This window comes from Carettochelys insculpta, chromosome 2 (genome assembly GCF_033958435.1).
Source record: "Carettochelys insculpta isolate YL-2023 chromosome 2, ASM3395843v1, whole genome shotgun sequence".
Taxonomy (NCBI): domain Eukaryota; kingdom Metazoa; phylum Chordata; order Testudines; family Carettochelyidae; genus Carettochelys; species Carettochelys insculpta.
Window position 1 is genome coordinate 50,857,344 of NC_134138.1, and position 26,347 is coordinate 50,883,690.

A 26,347-nucleotide genomic window follows, 5' to 3' on the forward strand; every position below is an offset into this window, starting at 1 on the left:
TCCAGCAGTAAGTGACTGGGGCCCCGGAAGAAGTGGGGCCTGCGAGACCCAGGTGTGCTGAAGGGCAGTGAGGTGCAGTTCCCCAAGGCGGAGGGGCCTGCGGCCGAACCCAAGCAACTGTGGTCGTGGTCCTCGAGAGGGGGTGTCACACCCGAGGAGGGGTTACTCCTGGGAATCTGTTGGAGTCGGTCCCAGAAGGTGGAGGGGCCGAGAGCCCAACCCCCAGGAACAAGTGACCCCTGAGGAGGCTGACGCTGAATGAGTTCTTCCCAAGACAGGGTGCTCATGGTCCCTGAGAGCGGGTGTCGCACTGAAGAAGGGGTTCCGCTGGGAGTCTGTTGGAGTCGGTCCCAGAGGGCAGAGGGGCCTACGGCCTAACCCCGGGCAGCTTGTGACCCGCAAGGAGTCTGGCACACTGAAGAAATTCTTCCAGGAATCGTGGGGTGCAGAGGGCATCAGCCTAAGAGCCTGCAACCACGCTGAGCAACTCCACTGTGAAGTGGCAGCACCTGGAAACCGAATCAAGATTAAAGAAGCTGAACAAGGCAGCGTGGATGTGCAGTGGCGGAGCTGAGGGCTGGGAAGAATCCTGCAGAGGTGAGCCCGAATCGGGGCAGGGAACCCTGGACTGCCTGGAGCTCTGAACCGAGTGTCCTGCCACAGCTCACGGAGGGAAGGAGCGATTCCACCCCATTGTCTACTAGTGGCCAAGACAGACCTGCGAAAAGTTTTCCAGGCCTGGGCCGAGAAAGGTGCCTGTGTGTCTGTGCAGGAAAGCAGCTTGTCCACTGGGAATGGCAAGTTGTCTGTGAGAGAAGCTGCTCCACCTTCAGTGTGTGTGTGGAGACCAGCCGGGGGGCTGGGACAAAGGAGAAAGTGTCTCCCATTGTCTGTCTGTGTTGAACAGCAGCAGCAGCCTGGGGAGAGAGCAGAGCCTGCGTTTGAAAAAGGTGCCAATAAGGAAACTAGCCCATTGTCTGAGGAAGATTCCTCAGCCTAGGGTGGCTGGAAAAGGATCCACCAGAAAAGAGCATTCCAGGTGTGTCTCTGAATCCAGCCATGGGGGCTGGAGCAGAGGAAATGGCTCTAGGATGGGCAGTGGTATCCCTGCTAAGGACACTGGTCCTTGGTGCAAGAAAAGTGCTTCTGCTTCTGGAGAAGTGAATCCTTTGCCTGAGCCTGTGGGGGCTCAAGATGGAGCCAAGATCCCAGAGCTGGATCTGAGGGCAGCTGAAGCCCAGATGGGAAGTGGGCCTACCTCTGTGTCTCTCAGGGGGAATAATGCTTTAACTTGGTCTAATCCAGTTAGGATCATCAGGGAATCCCAGAGACCAGACAATTCTGGTACCTGTTCTTTGCCTGATGCTGAGGTGTTACTGGGAGGGGGTGAGAGGACTCTGTCCTACCAGAGTCATCCTCTCGCCAGGACACAAGAACAGACGGGCAATAAAGTTACGCTGACTGATGAAGATAAAGGAGCTGGTAGCAGAAGGGAGGAAAGGGATCCTAACCTTCTGTCCGGTGGTACTGGCTGTCTGCCTGGAGGGGGATTACGTGGGAATCTGCCTAATTGGCCAGAAGTGATCCTGGGCGTAGGTAAAACCCAGGAGCTGGTTGTGGTCAGAGGGGGCAGGACCCAAACCACAAAAAACCTGTTTAATCTGTTGGTGCTGCAGCAAAACCAACCAACCCAAGAAAACTAAAGAAACTTGCCCGGCTGCATCACATAAAAAGGGCCAAAACCAAGCTCCTAACTTGAAGCCTCCCCCAGCAGGACTATAATGTGGAGGTGGTGCACATCGAGGGGAGAACAAAGGGTACAGCCAATGCCCTGTCACAAGGGGAGAGCCCCGAACTTCCCCAGGTCACCAGTTGAGTGACCCCGCTCAGTTCAGTCTGGAAGGGGGGAGAGATGTGATGGAGTGGGGGATACCTGTGTGTGTGTGAGTGGCTCACAGAGGGTGTGGGGCTCCTGCTGAGGGTAACCTTGACGACCAGGTAACACCTTTGTACTGCAAACAAAGGAGGAGGTGGAGCCTGAGGGGTTTAAATTGGAACTAGAAGTTGGAAAGCAGTTAGTCTGGGCTGAGGGAGAGAAAGACAAAGGAGGGGGCAAGGCCCCAGCTCTGGGGGCCCCTCGGGGCCTCCTCTCCCCAACATGGATGGGACTGGCTGTCTCTGCCGGCTGTACTGACTCCTCTGTACAATGCTGTGTCCTGTCGGCAAATAAACCTGCTGTTTTCCTGCTGAGTGAAAGACTCTCCTGCCTACGGCCGGGGTGCAGAGCTTGGGGGACCCCAAAACCCCATGACAATATAAAATAATCAACTTTTTGCAGTATATATAGTTGTAAATATCTTATATTTGGTATATTTCCCTTTCTCATTAGGTGACCATGATCACTGTGGTATCTCATTGCCTCACAGTCTTTTTGTGTTTATTCTCACAACAGCCTTTATGTTTGGGAAATACAATTATCTTTATTTTTAAATAATCCCTGGGGCACAAAGAGGTCACGTGATTTACCCAAGGTCATACAGGAATTCTGTAGCAGAGCAAGGCATTGACCGCAGTTCTTCTGAGTGCTAAGCAATTGCAGTTCCCTACAAACAGCATAACCCCAGGCTGAACTTTTCAAACTAGGGTGCCTAAAGGCCCTCAGTGCCAAGGAAGAGCATGGTTTGCTCAATGGCGAGGCAATTTTGGCTGGTACCGACGAAGCAAGTTTTGGCTTTTGTGTGTTGATGACTTAGAGCTGGCCCATGCTGGCTCCTTAGCTCCTTGGGTTGACTCAGTGCTAGAGGTGCCCAGTGCTCCATGCTCTGGTGTCTTGGCCATTCCTAGTGTTGTGGTTGATTTTTCTTTGTAAGAGCTTTTGAGTGGATTGACCCTAGATGAGAGTGGGAGCGCTTCTTAGAGGACTGCACCAAGGCAGAGTCCATAGAGCTCCTTCCTGATGGAGCTGCCCCTCAGAGCTCGCCATAGGGGAAGGCTGTCTGGGCAATGAGGAGGGCTCTGGGTTTGACATTGGGTGCACTGACTTTTAGGAAAAAATTCATTTGGAGCTCCCTCACCTTCCTGGTCCTGGTGGAGAGAGCTTCTTGCAATGAGGGCATTTGCTCGGGCAGTGTCCCTCAATAAGGCAACAACTGTGCTGGGAGTGACCCTCCGAGATGGGATTGGACATCTACAAATGAGACATCTTTTAAAACCTGGACAGCTAGGCATGTCCATTTAACTGTGTACAATTAAAAGGGATTTAAAAAAAATAACTAATGGTCTAAGGAGTAACTCTAACTAAGAACTGTGAAAAAAGCACTAACAACTAAACTGCCAACTATCAAGAACACTAAACTATGACGGGCAACTGCAGGTTCCAATTGAGGCCAACAGCCACAGGAAACAAACTGAGGGGTTAGGTGGATATGCACGTGCAGCAGCTGCTCCAATCAGAGCATGCTGGTTGCCCCACGTGTGCAGCCCTCCAAAGGCACTGTTACTGTAATTCTCTGGCTAAAGGTGCAGTGGTGCTGCAACAGCTAAGGTGGAGCAACTACATGGACAACTATGTCAAAGAACACCAGTTACTGCACAAAGTGAGTAACCCTGGCTTAGGTTCTAACTGCACATATATATATATGTCACATGAGTAAGAGTATCAGAGGAGTAACTATGTTAGTCCGTATCTGCAAAAATGAGAAGTCCTGTGACACCTTATAAACTAATAAATTTTTTGGAGCATAAGCTTTCATAGGCAAAGACACACTTCATCAGATGCATGTAGTGGACCTGCCTCTGGAATTTCCACTACATACATCTGATGAAGCGGGTCTTTGCCACGAAAACTTATGCTCCAAAAGATCTGTTAGTCTATAAGATGCCACAAGACTTATTGTTTTTATGAGTGGCATGATTTTAAAGCTACTGACAGTTCTTATTTCTCAAGCAGTTTAGGCAAAAGTTAGGTACCTGTAAAATTTCATTCTTACATGGAGTGAGATTAGCAACAGATAAGTCATTAGACTGATGTTTTGTAGGTGGCCAGTCAACTGATGCTGTAATTCATTTTATTGCATTATTTTATACTTCTGCTTTTGTCACTTGTACAGTAATTGCACAAATATTCATCACTTGTGAAGATTCCAATCACATTTTCAAAAATTCCAGCTAGGAACGCTAGGCGTTTTCAATGTTTCTTTGATGTTTATGTTCAATAAGCATAATCACTTCCCCTTTTTGTCTTTTCTATGAGTTTCCAAAATCCAAAACAGAAAAGGATCCAGGTACTTAATTAAAGGTGGTAGGTGCTTATGTATTTGGTATTACCAGGTTATGCATACCAATAAATTGTTGTAATAATTTACCATTTAGGTGAGGCTTCTAAAGTCCCTTGTGTCAAGATGACTATTAAAGTCTCTGTAAATTATGAATGGAGTTTTGATATTAACTATTGTTCTAATTTTAAAATAACTATTTTACATGGACTATAAATCTGTATTTGTGCTTTTGTTCTTCTTAAGAATCTCAAATAGCATTATAGTTACTACACATCCATTTCGGCAGAACTGAACCCATCTCTTATAACTATACAGCCCTGTTTGCCCACACTAGCTTCCTGATTGCAGTGGTGTATATCTTTTAGAGTCAACACAGGTGTACTTAATAGCCATGTTTCTTGCACACACGTTACATTAGGCATTTCCCATTTCAAAGATTCCTGTCTATGAATTATTAAAATAAGCACATTCCAACTGAGCATCATAAGGGTCATTAAGATTGTGTATTACTACCTTCATTTAAAATTAAATGAATACAGTCTAATGAGAGATTATCTATCTTTAGATATTTTTCTGCTGCTTTTGCTATGATTGTAAACTTTGTTATCCCACCATCTGCAAGGTGCTGCTAATTAATTCCATAATCAACTCTATATTTTAGAGTGGGTCTGTCTGTCTGTGCTATGTTTGTTCAAGAACTCCTCTTAAACTGTATGAGCTATGACCATGAGATTTGGTATGCAGCCTCCTCTTATACTAACTTAAACCAAGGTCAGGGTTTTGTTGTGCCTGGAAAGTGGGAAATGCCTGAAATCCTGGGAAAGGGAAGGACAAGTCTGGGCTAGGCTCAATGCTGAGATCTGAGTCACAATAGCTGTGTCTACACTAGCCGGCATGGTAATGAGTGAGGTTGGAAGATGCTAATGAGGAGCTGCCATGAATATGCAGCACCTCATTAGCATAGTGGTGGCTGCAGCAATTGGAAAGTGCCGCTTTCGAATTGTGTGCTGCCCATGTAGATGGGAGCTTTCTGAAAGGACTCCCCAGCCTTCGAAAGGAATAAGGGGCTTTTGAAGACTGGGGCGCGTCCTTTTGAAAGGCCCCCGTTTACACGGGTGGCATGCAATTCAAAAGCGGCACTTTTGAATCGCTATGGCTGGAAATATGCTAATGCGGTGCTGCATATTCCTGAAAGTGCCTTATTAGCATATTCCAACCGCACTCATTACCATGCCCCTTCCAAAAGGAAGGGGCTAGTGTAGACGCAGCTAATGAGTACTGCTTTCTGGCTAAATGTGGTGAGACCGAACTAAGGGCTGTAGCTGGTGCTGGTTGCCATGAAAACAATGAAACTGATGATGAGGAGAGAAGAAAAAGCTGCCCTGAATCATGAAAGAGGAGCAGCAGGGGATGAGGAAAGGTCCCAGATCAGAACAAAAAAAAAATACTATTAATAGTAATATCAGGATTTGAAGGAGGAGGCAAGCATAGAAATGAAAATCAAAGAGAAAAAAATCTATATTTTAAAACTGTCAAATCAGTGACTAAAGATATGAAAATAGCATATGTTAACCCTCTGAGAAAGATTGAGTGGAGAATGCAAAAAGTTGCATAAAAAGAGCTACAAGAATGCGGGAGGAGGATCTACTGATAAAATATACATATAACCAGCAAGATAAAAGACTTCTTAAAGACCTCCTGTAATTCTAGAAAAAATGAAATTTACTTGTCAACTATGTACTGTTTTTGCTTGGTGGCTGTATAATCGTAGCCCTGCTCCTCCCTGAGCTGGGCTTCATTTGCTGTTAGGGCCTATCAGTCCCTGGTTTTCCTCCATGTGCACATATAAAGTTAATTTGCCCATCCTGGCCTATGTTAACCTGTTCAGGACTTCTGTAGGTTGGACAACATCATCATATCAACTACCTCTTCACCTAAGACAACAAAAGAAACAGCCATTGGACTTTGAAAGCAGACCCTGGCCTGGAAACATTGGGAAGGGACTTCACTTTGAACCAAGTCCAGTTTGTTAAGTTTAACAAGCGTTTTATCTTTCTCTCTTTTGTAACCATTTCTGACTTTAATGCCTTATAAGAGTGCTTCCTCAAAACCTCTGTCTTTGTAAGTAAATAAACTGGTTTTACCTTTTAAAACTAACCCAGTGTCATGCAGGGTTGGCAACTGAATTTGCTGGGCCCTGGGCAAAATGGGGGTGGGGAGGTTGCTCCAGGGTCCCTGGAAGGGGTGTGGACTTCACGCCACAGATATTGGCACCATCTGGATCAAGCCACAAGGCTCCAGCCACATTTGCTGCTGCTTCTGCAGTGACAGTAGCAATCCAGAGCCTCAAAGCCTTTTGAATCACCAGGATGCAGCATAGCTAGCTCCTTTGTTCTCCATCCCCACTCCATTGGTGTCATAATTGTTTGGGTAACTTCATTTAAGGTAGCAAACTGTTGTATGTTGACCTCTTTAGAAGGTCAATGGGCCTAATATATCTGGACCATCCAGGCGAGGGCTGAACAGTGCAAATCATTTTTTATTTTTTTGGATGGGGGGAAGTCTGGGTCTGGGAATGTTTTAGGGTCATACTGCAAGTAGTAAACAAAGCTGGTGGATGTTTGGTATTTGGTGACGGGCAACTGAGGTCAGAGTTGTAGCTATACAAAGGCATACTGGATGTGGTATGAGGAGCCCACGTTGGGAGCTACAGTAACGAAATATTATGGCTATGTCTAGATTTCAGAGTTTTGTCAACAAAATAGCCATTTTTTTGAAAAAAAAACCATGAATCGTCTGATTGTGCAGTGCAATCTGCCAGGACATGCTATCCCAGCTGCCTGTGGGCACTCCTGCTGTTCTGCACCCGCCTGCTCCAATGGGTGATGGCCATGGCCCGTACCCCTGACTCACAGGTACCTTCTGCTCCTTCAGGACCCTCTGCTCCCCCTGCCCACCCAGACTCCACTGCAGCCCCTCCCCATCTATACCTCCCCCTGGTCCCAGCCTCAGTTTAGCCCTGACCGTTGCCTGAGAGCACATTACCTCCATGAGGAGGGACCCAACGATGAACCTCCCCATGCCAAACTGGTTGCCCACTGGTAGCTGTTGGGGGTGGCAAGTTTCTAGATGGTGACTGCAACCTGCTTTCCAGCTGGGTGCCATGTCTCCGGAGGGCAGAGGCAAACCAGGCACAGAGCTCCAAGAAGGTGGCTTTCCTCATGCAGAAGTTTTGGAGCCATGGCTGGTTGTCCCACTGCTCCCTGACCAGCTGGTCCCACCAGTCCAAACTGATGTGGTGTTTCAAGAGCCACCTGTGCACTGGGTGGGGAGGTGCAGATGTGCAAGTCCTGCAGCCAGGGTGCCATTCCTAAAAGTGCTCTTGGGCTCACTCTTGGTGAAGAACAGGAAGACAGCTGCCAGAAAGTTCAGCCCTTGCCTCAGCATGTCCGTGTCGGGCCATTGCAAGCCCAGGGGCAGCTCTGGCAGCATGGCATCCAGGGACCGGCTGTGTTGTCCCCAAACACAGGGCAAGCACAGCAGGCACTTGGAGAGCACAGCTGTCCCTCACTAGGGTATGCCATCCCACAGCAGGGTCCTGGGAATTGCTGTCCAGAGGGGTCCCTTTAAGTGCCCATCCAGGCAGGTCTCCAACACAGGCTCCTGGAAGGAAGGGGTGACCAGTAACCCTGGCTGACATTCCAGGTGGTGGTTTTATTTAGACGTGGCTGGACTGTCTGGCTACTCTGTCAATGAAGCTGATCACTCTTGCTGTCTGGATGCGCTCTGGCAACAGGAGTTTTGGCGCAAGGTATCTTCCAACATGAACTTCTGCTGACAAAACCCTGCAGTCCAGACATAGCCAATGAGATACCCCAGTTTGCAGTGCAAGGGGTGACACAGCCTCTTGCTGGCTAGATTGCTCCCCCAAAATATTTTAGCAGCACTGAATCTTTAATTTTTAATTCTTCCTGTTTTGTAAGACTGAAAAACAAAGAGGCAAAAGCAACTATCTCAGCTTTCACTCTAAGCAGGAAAATTGTAACCTGCCAGCTAGAGGAAGGAAACCCAAACCAGCTCAAAATCTAGTCCTCTCTCCCTGGCAACAAAAGTGACTCATGCAGTAACTTATTCCCAGAAGAGGGATGATCAAATACCAAGTGCCACAAACCTCAGACCCACCCCACCCATAAATTATCAAAGCCTTCCTTCTATTCCTTGTTCAACTGTGTATCTCTCTCCTGGATCAGAGATGCGACAACAAGGTTCTGTTCAGTATGCTCTAAGTAAGATGACTACAGCATTAACGCACATTCTATGGGAACAAAATTAAATGTTTTTTAAGTGAATATGCATGTCTTTTTACATCTACTTTCTTTTTGTTCTTTATCTCAATGATTCTCCTTCAGGTATGAATAATGATAGGACTGCTAGTATTCACACAGGGGCTACGTCTACACTAGCCCAAAACTTCGAAATGGCATGCAAATGGCCATTTTGAAGATTACTAATAAAGCGCTGAAATAACATATTCAGCGCCTCATTAGAATGCCAGCAGCTGTGGCACTTTGAAATTGTTGATAGGAATAAGGGGATTTCAAAGTTGGTGCGATCCTTTTGAAAAGGACCCCTGTCTGGATGAGCCACAGGGCAGCAAGCTGCTGCACTTTCGAAGTGCCGTGGCCACCGGAATTCTAATGAGGTTCTGAATATGCATTAGTAATCTTCGAAATGGCCATGCGGCTAGTGTAGACACCCCTAAGCTGTGTCTACACTTGCATTCCTCTTTCGACAGAGGCATGCAAATAAGGTAAATAAAATGCAAATGAGGTGCAAATTTGCATATCTGGCACCATTTGCATATTCTTATTTCAAAATAGCTTATTTTGAAAGAAGAAAACCAGTGTAGACACTGCTCTTTCGAAAGTAAACTGCATCTTTAAAATAATCCTTCTTCCCTTTTTTTAAGGGAAGAAGGATTCTTTTAAAGATGCAGTTTACTTTCGAAAGAGCAGTGTCTACACTGGTTTTCTTCTTTCAAAAGAAGCTATTTCGAAATAAGAATATGCAAACAAGGCATCAGATAAGCAAGTTCGTGCCTCATTTGCATTTTTGATTTACCTTATTTGCATACCTCTTTCGAAAGAGGAATGTGAATGAGGAAATCGAAAATGCAAATGAGGTGCATATTTACATATCCAGCATCTCATTTGCATATTGTTTCAAAAGAGCTTCTTTCAAAGAAAAATAGCAGTGTAAACACAGCTCTTTCAAAAGTAAACCCCATTTTTGAAAGAACCTTCTTCCTAATTTTTTCTTTCATAAGGAGAATATGCAAATGAGGTGCCAGCTATGTAAATCTGAACCTCATTTGCATTTTCAATTTCTTTATTTGCATGCATCTTTCGAAAGTGCAATGCTAGTGTAGATACAGCGGCTGTTTCTACACATGCCAGTTTCGGAGAAACACCCAGCCATAGTAATAAGCACTGTGTTAGTCCTGGATGAACTTTGTAGAAGCCTAGTAACAGTAAAAACAGATTAGAGTGAGAAATTTGTGAGTTGGAATTCATATTCAAATTTGACATATTAACACATGGTGGGTGTGTCTACACGGGCACAAATCTTTACAATGGCCATACTGATAGCCATTTCAAAGATTACTAATTGACTATTCAGTGCCTCATTAGCATTAGGACGCTTCCAGCCACAGCACTTCAAAAGCACCGCTTTTGAACGTGTGCGGCTCGGCGCAACTACACGGGGGTCCTTTTCAAAAGGACCCTGCACGTTTTGAAATCCCCTTATTCCGCTCAGCTGAACGGAATAAGGGGATTTCAAAATGTGTGGGGTCCTTTTGAAAAGGACCCCCATGTAGCCACACCGAGCCGCGCGCGTTCGAAAGCGGCGCTTCGGCCATAAGTGTCCTAATGCTAATGAGGTGCTGAATATTCAATTCAGTGCCTCATTAGTAATCCTCAAAATGGCTATTAGCTTGGCCATTTTGAAGATTTGTACCCATGTAGACACGCCCAGTATGAACAGAGACATCAATTACCTCACGCATTCCAAGGACTGCTTCCCATCCTTTGATGTTCATAATTATCTCAGGCAGGACAATTATCATCCCTTCCACTCCCCATCCCCCTCCTTCAGTTCTATGTATTTGATTTGTCAGTTTTTATTGCTTTTTTTTTGGGGGGGGGGGTCCTCTGTACTTTAGTAAATGTCAGTCTGTATTGGAAATGAGCTTGATCTGATGAAGTGGATCTGTCCCATGAAAGCTCATCACTGAATAAACCATCTTGTTAGTCTTTAAAGTGCTACATTTCTGCTGCTTTGTTTTGCAGAAGCTTGTTATTTCAGCAAAGAAAGCTGACAATAAGTCTCTTCCTTCACACACACTACAGCGTATCTTGCATCATGAATAGTCCCATTTACTTCAATTGGCCTGCACAGTGTACTACTCAGTTTCAGTAAGAATGACAGATCTGAGCCTCACACTTGTAATTCAAAGACCATTGACATCAGTGGAAAATCATTCCTGGATTTCAATGGGCTTTTGATCAGAATCAAGATACAGACTATTTGCATAGCTTTGTTGGCTAATACGTCAATGTTTTTGTTAATAATTCCCAGCTCTGACATAGCACTTCTTGACCACAGATCTCAATGCACTTTACAAAGAAGGGCAATATCATCATCCTCATTTTACAGATGGGGAAATGCAGTCACAGAGACGGGAGGTGATTTACCCAAGATCATTCAGCAGAAGAGACTGGACGAGAGCCCTGGTCTCCTGAGCCCCAGTCCAACGGTCTTAAGAACTAAAAAATACTTTTGTAACTGATTTTGTCCTTTTACCGTTACATGTGTCCATGACATCCTGCCCACAAGGACAGTATGTCAGAAGTGCTGACTCTTGTTCAGATTTTAAATGCATTTTGGCCTTTGAGTCAGAATGTAGTGAGACACAGCAACTGCTTTCTTAAATGGCCCACAGTTTTAATTTAAAATAAATACAAGTCTGAGGGAACAGGCAAGAGCTTTGTCCCTGACAGCAACGATTGCTACCTTTTCAGTCCACCTAATTAATATTAAGCTCCTTCTTTCACAGGGTGTTTTTTTCCATTCAAATAGCAGTCTGTGTAAAGCTCATATATTTTCATAAATTTGCATGTTTAATCAAATGATCGAACTAAAGAAACAACTAATTTAAATTCACACAAGAAACATCAAATTGATGGCGTAGCAGCCATTTTAGCTCACTAATAACTTTCCTGTTTCCTATTTCTAAAACCACTTTAAAGTTATTTGCTTTTAAAAAACCTCCTTTTGCATTCCTTCTGAAGTTATCAGCTAGAGCCTTTCTGGTTTTTGTCCTTTGTTAGACTTTAGCTACCTGAATATGTTTAATCCTGACTTGCATGTGATCCTGCCTCCAATATTTCTGCATTTTTCCCATGTAAATTCCACACCCTTCCTTTCCAGCTCTCATTTTTTATCAACACAGAAGCTAAGAAAATTTTTAGCAGTGTTCTTGTGCGTGATTGACACTTGTCATCTCTTACAGGACATCTTAGTCCTTCACTGACATGTTAGTCATGGTCTATTTGAGCATATTCTTATTCATAATCTCTTAGGCGATTTCTTCTCATCTTGTATTATTTTAAACCTCTTAACTGCTTTTTGACAGTATTTTGCCCTTATAATTCTCGTGCTTGCTTTCTCTGATATAGTTATGTTCATTTTGGGCCAGCTTCTGTGAGGCTTTCAAGTTATATTTTGAATTCTAAGGGCTTTCTATATAAAGTTAAAGAAATACATTAAACTCTACTGATATTACATTATAGGGGTCAGAATGTGGCCCTGGCTCATGTCCACAGGTGCAGGAAGAATATGCACAATTGAAAATATTCTTGGTTGAATAGACAGTTTTTGTTAATATTGGCCCAAAGCTCATAGGAATTCTCTTCTACTGAGTTCTGAAGGATTTCACATACTGAGAAGCTTTTGGAACAAAACCACATAGACTTAGTTAATGCAGATGCCTGTCAAAAGAGTCATTAAATTTCAGAAAATAAATTGAATGTAAAAAAAAAATAAAAAAATCAAACTAGATTAATGGTGATGCCTGGGTGCACACTAAAATCATGAATATTTGCATTACAAAGATGAATCAAGCAGTATTGCTTATTCTGATATCACCAGTTTCAGACTTAGAAAAAATGCAAGAACAGTAAACAAGAAATTAAATTGTACTCCAAATTTTAGCTTAATGCAGCCTCGCTATTGCTCAATTTATATTTTGAATATGGAAGGAACCGAAAGCTTATTCACAATCTGTGTTTTAAAATTTCAGACATGCCTAGCCAATGTATTTGTGTTCCCACGGAAGACAGTTTTTTGTTTTCTTTTTTTTCTTCTGCTTGGTTACCTTGGAAACTGAGGATGAACAATTTATCTCGGGGTCTAATCCTGCAACTGTTGTCATATAAAATAACCATAAAGTAAGGATGGACAGGGGCTGTCTGATTTTTGGTCCAGCACTGGTTGTTTATCTGGCTTTAATTTGGATGGATAAAATGCAGGAAGGCACAAACTTTTTATTTCTCCCAATAAATAGTGGAAGCCATGACTGAATGAGCTGCCTGTTGGAAAGACCCTGTTTCCTAGGAACAGACTTGAAGAACAGTTCTGTCTGGTTCGAAAGCTTGTCTCCTTCCTCAAAGGAAGCTGGTCCAGTAAAAGATGTTACCTCTCCAATCTAGTCAGTCTAGGAACCAGTCTGTCATTTAAGGGCCTGACTACAAAGTGCTTGAGCTTCCTCAACTTAGTGAGAAGATCAAGGGAGTTGAGGGCACTTTGACAACTCCCATGGTTGAGCCTTCAGACCCCAGTAGTGCCTAGTATTGCCAGGTCCACCAGTGTGAACAGATTTATCGCCATCATAAAATATACAGAAACTTTAAAGACTGATCTTTAAAATACTTAATACTCTGGTTCTCTCTCTATGCCGCCTTTATTGTGTCTGTCAGCATGAGCACCCAGTTGTTCTGTTTTCAGTGTTTTTTGGTTTTTTTTTAAATGACTGACTGAAATATTTGTACGTCTCTATATTATTAGCCTTATTTAACACGATTAGTATTCATTTTGGTGGCATCTGACTCAGATAATGAAAATGAATGTGCATGGGTCTGCACTGTTTTGGATCATTATCGAGCAGAACCAGTCATTCCCATGGAAGAACATTCTCTGGAATGGCAGTTGAAGCATAAAGAGGCACATGAATGTGTAGTGTCTCTGGAGTATAAATACCTTGCAAAGCCAGCTAAAATAGCGCCATGTGAATGCATATTCTCACTTTCAGGTGATGTTTACTATTTAGTTTAGAAGCTTTGCCTGTCTGTGAATACATTTGTTCAAGAACTCCTCCTAAATGGTAAGAGCTAGGACTACCAAATTTGGTATGCAGCTTTGTCCTATAACTTAAAACAAGGTAAGGGCGTGGTTGTGCTAGGACAATGGGATGTGTCTGGAATCTGATTGTTTTCCATACCACAGAGAGGAAGGGGTCTGCTAGCAGGGACGTTTTTGCTACGGAATGACCACTGGGATAAGCAAGTGTAGATGACAGTTATACAGCAGAGAGAACACAGGGGCGGCCACATCTGTAACAGAGTGTCCAGCTGAGGGTGAGGCTCTGCATGTAGCCCTTCCGTACAGCTGGAGCCCAAATTCTCATCCCCACTGCTGAACATGGGGAGTGGAGAGAGCAGAGACTGGAGTGGAATGGGTTTAGCTAGCCACCTCCCCCACAATGCTGCCACACACACAAGTCTATGTAGAAGGAGCAGATCCCCTCACTCACTGGCAAATCATGGAAGAGACCAGTCCTTCAACCCCTGAGGAAAAGCTGGAACTTCCCCAACCACCACTGCCTGATGGCCTTTCCATGAGGAAAGGGAGAGCCAGATCCTGAGGTACCCTGAGATGGAAGCTTTCCTTTCTCTCTCCTACTAAATCAGTTTATTTATGTTAACTTTCTTTGCTTTCTTTTATGGATGCCCTTAGAAACGGAGACACTTTGAAATGACCTGGCCAGAGGGCCCAGTCCCAGGAAGAGGCAAGGCACTATAGCAGCAGATCCTAGTGAACAGGAGGAGATGCCATGCCATGCCCAGTCATGAGGAGGTGCTGATGGCGAACCAACCCCTGCATAGTAAGATATAAGGTTTCTGGCTATTGTACATGTCAGTAGCTTAATTAAAATATATGCATGCTGTGCTCTTGGAAAAGCTTCAATGCAAAAAATGGGTTTCTTCTGTTCTTATGGTACTGATAAGAAACCCCATATTTATCTTGTCTATATGATTCTGTAATGGCTTGTTGCAGGAATTACTAGGAGAAAGTCTCTGGCCTGTGTTACATAGGAGGTCAAATGGGATTATCATTATGACCTATTCTGCCTTAAAATCTAAGAATCTGCAACTGGCCATAGTATAAATACTACTCCTGAAATCCTAAAAATTAATTCTTGAAAGTTGTATTGTCAACACTTCTCTCATTCTATGCTCAGATCATTAGCTTCATACAGCTTTACTATTTGTACTGGTACACAGCACCTTTATGACATCTAGATTCTGAATGGCATCTGAACTCAAGTTGAAGGCTGTGTTGGCTGTCATTCAAAAGGGTAGTTTTGCATGGATTGAAACTACACGTTCCTTGTGCCAAGACTTGAATGGCTTGGTATTTTGATCATTTTAAGAAGCCTGCTTCTCCTCTAGTAATAAAACAAGAAAATTGTGGACATAATTAAACAAGAGTTGTCAAATACTACTTTTTGAATAATGAAATGAAAACCCAGTACAACATCAAATCACAATAGAAAAAAGACTCAAAATATTGTGTAGAAAATGAACCTAATTTCCACTTACTTTCTTTGTTTTGTCCATTGCCTTAAGTATAGAAACATTTAGGTCTTCTAAGGCAGACAGCACATTTTCATACTCCCCCAGGTGCTGCGAAAAATATTCTAGAAGAAAAATAATAAGTCCAATGACCTTTCATTTAGGATTTTAGGTATCAGGCACAGCTAGTGAAGTAAATGAAACAAGCAACTGACTGTTTTCTGAATATAATGGATATATGTACTGCCCCAAACAGTTTTCTGTGTGGGATGAAACTGAAGAGCTGTTCCATGAAGATCTATTTTATCAAGGAAAGCAACTGATATTACATTTTTCTTTTAGCTGCACTGTGTGTTCATTTGAGGGAACTGGGGATTGCATAGTAGATAGGGAATAGGATAATGAAATGAGGTCAACTGCGGCTTCTTCCATTACTTCCAGTGTGAATTTGGACAGCTGAATTAATATCTCTACACCTTAGTGTAGACCAGGGTTGGCAAAAATTTTTGCAGGGGCGCCACTCTATGAATTTTGGTAAGTCATGAAGAGCTGGGTCCAGGCCACTAGAAGGAGAAAATGGGGTGGATTTGAGGGCTAGAGAGAGAGATTGGCTGCATCTACACTAGCAAGTTTTTTCAAAAGATTTTTCAAAAGAAGAGGGCTCTTTCAAAAGATCCAGTGGAGCGACTACACATACAAAGTGTTCTTTTGAAAGTAACTGAAAGAATGCCGCGCTCCTTTCGAAACCGCTCTTCCTTTCCCGTTTCAGGGAGAGCGCGCCCTTTCAAAAGAAAACATGGATGCACTCTTTCAAAGGAAGTTCTTTTGGAGGAGATCTTCCAGAAGTGCTTCTTTCAAAAGATCTGTGTGTGTGTGTGGCACAGAGACTGTATGGCACAGACTTTATGTGTGGGTGTGTGACAGAGTGTGTGTACATACTTCAGACTGAAGCAGCTCTGTTGTGTGTGTCCCTCTCTCCTATCCCAGCTCTGCAGAGATAGAGTACAGAGGCAGATGGATGCCTGACTTCTGCACTCTCCTTTTTCACTATCCCTCCCACTCCCTGCCCTGCAGAAGTAGTCGGAAGGTCCTGGGAGCAGCTCTGTTGCAAGACGGTGCAAGCTGGGGGGAAGAGCAGCTGAACACAGGCTGCCGGCATACTCTGCTAATCAGCTGAGCAGGCTGGATAGAAATACTGGATGGGCCAGATCCAGCCCATGGTCCATATTTTGCCCACACCAGGAGCAGACATATGTTTGTAAAAGCTTCTGATTTAGCGGCACTCATTTATAAGGGACAGTGTTAGGAACACAGGAATTTGGAGATGTGCCCTCCAGGCACACCTTGGGATGGGGGCACTACATGGCTATGTGCAGTAACTCATTCCACGAGTGGTCCAGTTTGTTTTAGCAAATGTATTCTTTTGTCATTCACTGGGTTGTTTAACGAACCCCAAGATAATTCCACTTGGTTTTTCATTTCCAGTTTGAAAATTTAAGAGCCCACATTTTAAACCATGCTTTGAAAACTGTAGGTGAATGTGTTCAGAGGTGGTGAGTAGGGGTATGCAGGGAGTCACATGCACCCCCCAGCCAGACTCCCCATACTCACCATCAGTGCTGTGCTGCTTCCGGTGGGTGCAGGGGCAGTTGTGTCTCTCCCCTAGAGCAGCACGAGCTTCCTACCTTGTGCTGCTCTTGGATCGTACCACTCCAGTGGGAGGGAACTCCCTCTGCTCTCATTGGAAGCGGCGCTTTCGCAGGAAGAGGTGGGCGGGCGTGGAGCAGGGGTGGGAGGGAGAGGGCCATGGGTGGGAAGGGACAGGGCAGGGGGCACATGGCTGGTGGTAATCCTGGAATTCTGGCACTAGTTGCCTCCGACTGTGCTATCTATATCTATATGTGTCATTTTATTTCAATCTTCATACATTATGTCTGCAAATTTAGTATTTAACTATCAAAAATAATCAGAAATTTTGTGACTTAAAATTTGAAGAAAAACAATAAATGGTGTTTTTAGGGGAATAGTCAGGACCCATTTTTATAAAGTCTTCTTGTGAAGAAACAAAATGTCACAGATATTTTTACAAAAAAGTGTAAATTTTGAGGAATGGGCCCAGCTTCAGAATTTATAAGTTTTTTGCTAAATTAGTTTTGTCATTTATCAACGAGCTCTTCTGTGCAGTGCCTGACAGCAGGTGCATTTTCACAAAAATACAGAATGGCTGGGCATCTGGATGTAAACATAATCTGGTGACACTTACACTGTTATCTGGGGTAAAGTCATTATAGTGACACCAGGATGAGATCAGAATGAGACCACGAATATCTCAGGAACCTGCATCTTTTGGAAAGAGACGCATTCCTAAATGATTTGATCAGTTAAGCTCTTGGGAGCTGTGATCATTTTTAAGGTAATAGTGAACAATCAAGAAAACAATATGTCTGTATAACATCCATATTCTGATGGAGCTGCTGTTTTCGTTAAGAGGGAAATTTCAGTAGAAAGAGTTATGCCTTCTGCTCTGCCATTTTGTTCTGTGTAAAGAGGTTGAAAGATAAAAGGGAAGTTTGCACTTGTGATGGAAATTTATTTTATCAATACAGGTTCAACTCCCCTGGTCCACCACCCTCAGAACCTGAGCGGTCCTGGACAGGGATTTTGCTGGACCAGGGGTGGTCAATTCTGCCCTGCTGCTTGTTTCAGCCCCTGCTCCTGTGCTCCCTGCCTGTGGCTTCTCAACCCTCTCTCCCCCAGTACAGGATCCCCAGCTCCCAGCCCCAGCCATCCCTCCCCAGCTGCAGCTTCCAGGTCCGACTTGGCCCCAGCGATGAGCTGCCAGCTTACCAACTCAGGCCAATTCTCCCTGCTGCAGCTCCTGGTTCAGGATCCCTGGCTGCTGCTAGCTCCCCCCACCCCTCCCCTTGCAGTCAGACTAGCTGTGGCTGCCTTGCCCTGGGCTCCTGCCGCTGGTCTGGCTGTCCCCTTCTCTTCTCAGCCCCGGCACTCTCTGATCCTGCAAGATCCATGGTCCTGCCAGATGATGGATGTTGCCGGACAAGAGAGTGCCAGATTTTGGGAGTTTAAACCTGTAGCAGGTTTACACTGGGGCTTATTGGAGTTATGAAACAAAATAAAGCTGACAAAATATCAATAGATTTTCAAAACCGCATGTGTGTGTGTGGGGACGGGTGGGGGTGGTTAAAAAGCTCATGAAAGGAAATCAATACAGCGTATTAGGGATCCCTGCTTAAAGAAAGTCATGCTATGGGGAGAACTGAAAAGACAATATAAAAAGATTAGGCTAATACAGAGAATCAGTTAGAACAGTGGTTCTCCAATGTTTGTACTGTTGACCCTTGGCACACAGCAACCCGCCCCATATATAAAGTATATAAATATCTCATTATTATAAATGCTGGAGGCAAAGTGGGGGACTTGAAGGTGAAGGCTGACAGCTCAAATCCCCACATAATAACCCCCATTTGAGAACCCCTGGGTTAAAAGAAGAGAAATATATCACAAGCATAAATCTGTAAATAAAGATGTATTATCCATTATATATTAAATAACAATCTAGGGATGGTGGGAAGGAATGGTCCAGTATATGGTCAGTATGGATTCAGGCTGTGGGGTCATTTAGAGAAAAAATATAGACTGGGTAGTTAATGGGATAAATAAAGAGGGAAAGACTTTCTGACCCGTTTGTATACAATAGTAGACCTCAATTGACAATGAGGTGCTAAGATTTTTCACCCTTGTTCAGATAGTCTTTCTTTTACAATTCTTTGTGGTGATACTCAGCTATATGATATTTGATTATTGCAATCCACTTTAATAACAATATCTTGGTATATCAGCCAGAATACTTGGCTCCCAAGAATGCTGTTACACATAGAAAATATTGTAAAATAGAAGATATGAAGAACTTGATTCTGACCTCACTCATGCTGAAGTAACTCCATTGAAGTCAGTGCATTTACAACTTACATTGTCTCATGGGTGTGTGTGACAGGAGAAAGTTTTTTTTAAATCCCAATAATGATGCTCCCATGAAGTTTGGGACTAGAAAATACTCGAATACTTGAACATAAGCCTAAGTATCTACCATCTTGGTTGAATATTTAGGCAGATGATTAAGAATCTAGAATAAGAACTGGAAAAAAGATAAAAGTGCCAAGCAAGTTTAGACAGGAGCTTCATGAAGTGTATGGAATAATGAGTAGCAACAGTGTGGTTATGTTTCCAATGCAGTCAGAGGCAAGTCTGCACTGAAGTCCATGCTCAGGTAAGTATCCAAGGTCCCAGTTGGGTTTGTACAGATGTTGCTGCCTCAACTCTGCTACTATCAGAACTCAAGTTAGCTAGATGAAAAATAGAGCTGGTATGTGTATGCAGGCTGCAATCACATCTCTGCTTGCAGTATAGACAGGTCCTGTGATGCTTTTTTGTTAGCTGAGAAGGAAACCAGAAGTGGAGTCACTAAGGCTGAGGAGAATTTGGTGACAGATGCTAATATTGCTTAGAGCCCGAATTCAAATATTTTCCCCATTATTCACAACAAATAAATGAAATGTACTGTGACTTAAGATGCTGGAGCTGAAGATGCATTTTATTTGGGAAATGAGAGGGAAGTGAAATATGGCAAAGCTGTGAAAGTATCTGAAGCGAGCATGTGGTCGCTTCAGAGTGTCTGCACAAAGGGCTCAGATGAATTCAGTTCTAGAATTATGAGGACCAAATCAGGGATGTTCAGAAGCATTTTATAAATGATTTCTGAGGATACTGGAAAGATCAGATGTCATGAGAGTAACTCATGTTGCCCACGTATAATCAAAATAGATAGGTAGAATAGGATACCTTTAAACCTTATAGACCAAATTTTGCCTTCATTTAGCAGGTGCAGACAGTGGAACTACACAGGACTCTATTTGCATGGGCCTGACTGCAGAATTGGGGCCCAACTGAGTACACAATTTGCAGATGTAATAGTCAGATAGTCAATAGTAAACTATAAATCAAAGCAGTAAAGACAGGCCACAAAACCATTATTCACCCTTTTGAGGTCAGTTATAGACAATTTGGGCTAGTTCCTATGAGTGGTAAATCACCATAGCTACTTTGATTTTAGCCAAGCCCTGGTACTCTGGTCCTTGTGTTGTGTTTTTTTTTCCCAGCCATGTACTCATTGTATTTTACCATAAAGAGATCATTCATTCTTCCCACCTTTTGTCACTGTGTCACATTAGACAAACATGCTGTCATTCAAATGATTGTAGGTATCTCACAATGACCTCCTAAAACACATGCTATCAGCCCTGGAAAAATATAAACGCACAAATACTACTCTACCCATTATTCTCTGACTTTACCCTCCCACCACCATGAAATATACATTTTTTTAAATATACACACTAAAAATATACACTGGTTTTTCACATTTTGTGGGTGGACTTGAAGAACTTCTCTGAACTGTCTTCTTGCACTGCAAGCAGCATGATTAACTCAGATATCGTTAAACTGTCTCAGGAACAAAAGGAAATGGTTTTCAGGGAAGAACATGTGATAGGACAGGTTTTGTAGGGCAAATTCTGCAACCAATGGGAATTTGACTTAATTAAAATTGGCAGAATTTGCCAAGTTGGAGAAGAGTCACAAAGCCATTGGAATGCTGACATTGCCTAAGCATTTATACTTATGGAAGTAATGGAATAATTGGAATAACAGTTATCTGGCAATAAAGTAGAGCAGTGATAAGCACTTTTGAATGATAAAATAAGAAGACAAATATTCATGAAATATTTTTACACAATTCTGTGGCAGATTCCAATTTAGACTTAAAAGTTCATTGAGCCATCTCAATTTGTCCCAGTTGTTCAGACCAGGTAATTTATATACTTGTTCAAAGTTAGCAAAGACAAAAAATGACGTCAGTCCATGTGTTCATTTGCAATAACACTCCTGTTGCAGTCTTATTGTGTGGTTGCCTTTGAAAAGGGAACTTACCACAGAGTTCTTCCGTGTCAAGGTTGCTGAAAATATAAGAAAATACAAATCTGATTAATCACTGTTTTTTTTTCCATTTTATTAGTAAGTTGTAAGATTCAAAGTGTTACTGGACATTATATGCATTACACAGATATCCAGAGCTATAGCAATTAACATATATATGAAATAATTTTGAAAGGCTAAAAATCTCCATGTTTCAGAAGTCATGCCAATCTCTAATTATTAGAGACTAGAGTAAGACCTTAATAAGGGACAGATCAATCAACATGTGTTTTCTGCTAGATTCTTACATCTTCTTCTGAGACATCTGGTATGGGCTGCCAACAGAGATGGAATACTGGACTGACCCAATAAGGCAATTCCTATGTTCCTTTTTGCTACATTTTGTACTAGCTGCATCTCAGTATAATTGTGACTGGCGCTTTAATATCTGAAGCACACTGTGGTACTTACAATAGTGTCTGGGCCTGACGGAGACATGGAACTTCTGTGAATCACAAAGTGTTTTACACACAAGCCACATAACTCTTTTGTGGAGTATGTATGCATTATGGCCTGTGAAAGTGTACAGGGAAAGTGTAGTACCTCTTTCGGAAGAGGCTGTTGTCTATACCCTGTAGATAATTGAGGACACCCTCCCTCATCCTGAGAGGTTAGGCATATAAACAGGACCAGGAAGCAGAGCTGATGTTCTGAGTATAGTAGAGCGGGGGAGAGAAGCCAGGTAAGCTGCAGTGAGTGATGGTTGCTTTCTAAGGATGTCGATGCAATAAAAAGACTCATGGCAGAAAATGTCAGGACTCAAATCAAGTGACATTCACTCAGGCTGTGGACAAAAAATAGCAGTGTTGGCAAGACTAGGGCTGGTGACTATGAGACTGCTGCTGGGGGTCGTGTTTGCTGGTATGTAGATACAACCCCAAGCACCAGAAGAGAAGCCTAACCTGACCTGTAGACTGGTGAGGAGACTGTAAGTTTAGCAGCTTTGATGAACAGTTTGTTAGAACGATTCTTGTCCTGGTACACATTCTTCTTATCTGTTGTACTAACATCAGTTACTTTTTACTTTTGTTGCTTACCCATCTTGTACACTGAATGAAATTTAATTTGGTAACCATACTTGGTGTTACTGCGCCTCTACTTGGTAATTTCTTAAATAAAGATTAAAAAAATGAATGCCCTCCAAGAACAAATATGAAGATCAGAACTATCTTCAGAAACACCATTTTTCAGGGGAAATGTATGCTTTACAGACTCGGGAATTCACAAAAATTAAAGCAACAGTACAGAGGAACACACAGCCATTTTCTTTCCTGAAGCTGATCACGGAGTAAGACTCCTTTTCATCCCATCCAGTGGAAGGATTCTTTTCACTAGTGTTGAAATGCTATGTTCATTTTAATTCCCAGAAGTTCAGATTTTCTGCCTTTACAGTTGCTGTTCATGATAATTATTATTTATTTGTATTCTGTAGCAGCTACGAACCAGAACTGAGATCAGGACCTCGTAGTGTCTCTGCACTGTACAAACGCTGAACAAGCCATAATATGCTGGGTATTAGTGACTGAATTAACCATCTCTATTTTCCAAATGAATCAACCTTTTTTATAATTGATCATTGAAAAGAACATTATTTAAAAAATGTTAAATTCCCTTATTTACATTCATCCTTGCCTTGCACTCCACGCCTAGGTTTTTCTCTACTTACATGACTGTGAATATGCTACCGATATCCGACATGGTTCGGGATCTTCTTCGCACTCCTCCTGAAGCATGCCTTTCGATCTTCAACAGAGGGCATCTTCCTGCACACAAGATCTAATGGGAAACTGTTTAACCTTGCAAGGCTGAAAGCTAAGTCTAAGGTGCGGGAAGTCCTCATCAGAGATGTGCTGTTCGCAGACGATGCTGCTGTAGTGTCTCACACAGAAGACCAGCTTCAAAAACTGCTGGATCAGTTCTCCAAAGCATGCAAGGACTTTGGGCCTACCATCAGCCTAAAGAAGACAAACGTACTCGGTCAGGATGTTGCTGAATCCCCATCAATCAGCATTGACAACTATACGTTAGAGGTCGTCCACGAGTTCGTTTACCTGGAGTCCACCATCACTGACACCCTGTCGTTGGACACTGAGCTTAATAGGAGGATCAGAAAAGCAGCCACAACTCTGTCCAGACTCAGCAAGAGAGTGTGGCATAACAACAAGCTGTACACTCACACCAAAATGCAAGTCTACAGAGCCTGCATCCTCAGCACCCTCCTTTATGGCAGCGAGACTTGGACCCTGTATGCCCGCCAGGAAAAGAGGCTGAACGTCTTCCACTTGCGCTGCCTCAGGCGCATCCTTGGAATATCATGGAAGGACAGAGTGACCAACACCGCTGTCCTCGAGCAAGCTGGAATCCCAACCTCGCACACCCTCCCCAGGCAGCATCGACTCTGCTGGCTTGGCCACGTCCACAGGATGAATGATGGAAGGATTCTAAAAGACATCCTGTATGGTGAGCTAGCCTCTGGCAAAAGACCTCCCGGACGCCCCCAGTTGCACTACAAAGATGTCTGCAAGAGAGACCTCGGAGAGGTAGACATCGAGCTGGACAACTGGGAAGAACTAGCAGATGACCGCAGCAGATGGAGGCAGGGGTTACACAAGGGTCTTCAGAAGGGCGAGATGAAGATCAGACAGCTAGCAGAGGAGAACCGAGTGCACCGAAAGCACAATAAGGACTTGCCAGACACCCACCACATCTGCAACAGATGCAGCAAGGACTGTCACTCTCGTGTGGGTCTTCATAGTCACAATAGACGCTGTAAATGAAGTCCTCAAATGAAACTTTAAAGGGCGCGATCCATAGTCTATGCAGACTGAAGGATGCCTACACATGAGAATATGCTACATTTTAAGGCTAGCAGGGACAATATGATCCTCTGATCTGACCTCAAACATAGTGTTGCCACCTGTTTGAGTTTCCCCATTGTCATCCTTTGTGGTAGTTGTTCTGGGAAATCTCTAAGGATGCTCAGTGCATGCTAACAGCTGTCCACTTTAATGGACTCCAGATCATCTCACATATATTGGTCTTTTTGTACACTGAGTGACAACCCTACTCCTATATATCCCCGAGCAAAGAACCTCACAGTTATTTTTGCATTAAGACCATAACATTGTAAATGATGGGAAGAAATATATGAGTTTTAGAAACCCATCTCTCAGGCTGATTGCTTGATTCTTGTGGATTTGCAGAGGAACTTTTTCCGAGCCATTCTGCTGAATTTGGCAGAGGTGTAGGGTGATCCTCTCTCATGAGTTGCTACCTTGGTGCAGTGAGAGAGCTTGTGTGTCCTGATGACCCGGTGAGCTATGCTGGTTGGAGTTTATCTCCTGGTAGGGCCACCCATGCCAGACGGTCTGAAGGTAGGGGCCAGATGAAATGCAACTCAACCGGCTGCCTTGCAGGAAGGTATTGGTTTACCAAAGGCTAACGCAGACAACCAAAGATAACCAATGGAAGGCAAGGGGAAGCCACCATCATATCATTCCCATGTACGAATGATACAAAATCACTGTTTATTTGCTGAGAATGATGTAAAGAGAGGTTGCAAAACGTCCTTGTCCAGTAGGGTACATCATGTATAACAGGTGACACCAGACAGTTATCAAGTGACTGTTAGCAAACCAAAACATAAAATTCAAATGAACATTCTATACATAGCTACGTAGAATGTGAGAACATTATTGGTAAATGGAAAACTTGAAAACATCAAGCAAGAAATGAAAAGAATGAAGATGGGGTGATGGGGCTTTGCGAGAAGAGGTGGAAGGGAGCTGGAACAGTGACATCAGATGGGTACAAAGTAGTTTATTCAGGTGGAGAAGAACATGAAAGAGGTGTAGGAGTCATTTTAAGTCCTAGAGAAGTGAATAGCTTGAAAGGTTATTGGACAATATCTGATAGAGTCCTGCTAGCAAAACTGGAAAGCAAGCCTTTTAACTTGAACATAATTCAGGTTTACGCCCCAACTGCAGATAGCTCAGAAGAAGACATAGAAAGGTTCTATGCAGAAGTAGAGCAACCAAAGAATTATTGTAACTCAGGTGCAATAATAGTTGTTCAAGGAGATTTTAATGCCAAGGTTGGATGCGAAAGGACAGAGGATATTGCAGGCCCTCATGGTCTAGGTTGTAGAAATGAGAGAGGCAAAAGACTAGTAGAATGGACGAGAATTCATAATTTGATCACAGAGAATACATGGTTCAAGCAACATCCAAGACAGCTGTGGACATGGAGGAGTCCAGCTCAGGTGGCAGCCACACCCTGCGCCAGTCTGGCTCCAAGCTCACTCAGCTGGGGGAACATGTGGAATATGGAGCAGTTGGCTCCTTTGGCAAAATGAATAGGGACACCAGAATGGTGCCTGAAATACGGTGCTGTCCCACACAAAATGGGATGGATTGTCACTCTACGGAGATGCACCATTGCTAAAGTAGCCATTTTGTAACTGGTTGCTGCAGTGCTCTCTCCTCCATGTGGAAGTTCTAACTCCTGTTACGTTTCCCTTTCCATGCTCTTGAGGAGATGGTACAGTCTCTCACTTCCTATTGGATCTTTTATATTCAGTATCACAATCAAAAGTGTCACCCAAGCAGAGAAAAACCTGGGTGTGGAGTACAAAGCACAGATGCATATAGATGAGGGAATTAAAAGTTATTTAAATAATATTCTTTTCAGTGACCAGTTGTTAAAAGGTTATCCATTGGGAAAGTAGAGATGCTTAATTCAGTTACTAATGCCCAGCATCTTATGTCATCACCAGGGTTTGCAGAACCAGAAAAATCCCTTATCTCTTCATCAGTGCAGTCCTGTCATGTTAACCTGCAAAATCGCCTTTCCCCCATCCGTGATGAATACTCTCTGCATTCTGAGTGAATCCAATGTTAGCAACAGGTGGTTAGCAGCCTTGTCAGCTTTTCCTCATCCCACATCTGTTGCCTATGCCAATCATCTGCGTTTCAGCTCCACGTGTATGAGGGCAATCCTCCATAACATATAAGGGGAAACAGAAGGCAATTTCCAGAGTGCATTTGCCACACAACGCAGGGAGAAAAGCCAAAATGTGTGAACTCACCAGGGGACATCAGCAGAGGG

The 26,347-nt window shown here is 43.4% G+C and overlaps 1 protein-coding gene across 1 annotated transcript in view; it reads right to left on the reverse strand.

Moving 5' to 3' along the window:
- The window catches only part of NECAB1 (N-terminal EF-hand calcium binding protein 1), a 74,767-nt gene extending 53,564 nt beyond the window's left edge, over positions 1–21,203 (reverse strand). The window contains exons 1-2 of the mRNA XM_074986966.1: positions 21,197–21,203; positions 15,218–15,315 (exon numbers count right to left, since the gene is read on the reverse strand). Of these exons, the coding sequence (XP_074843067.1) occupies positions 15,218–15,235 (18 nt within the window). The 5' untranslated portion in view covers positions 15,236–15,315; positions 21,197–21,203. The remainder of the gene's footprint in view (positions 1–15,217; positions 15,316–21,196) is intronic.
- Positions 21,204–26,347: the final 5,144 nt, after the last annotated feature.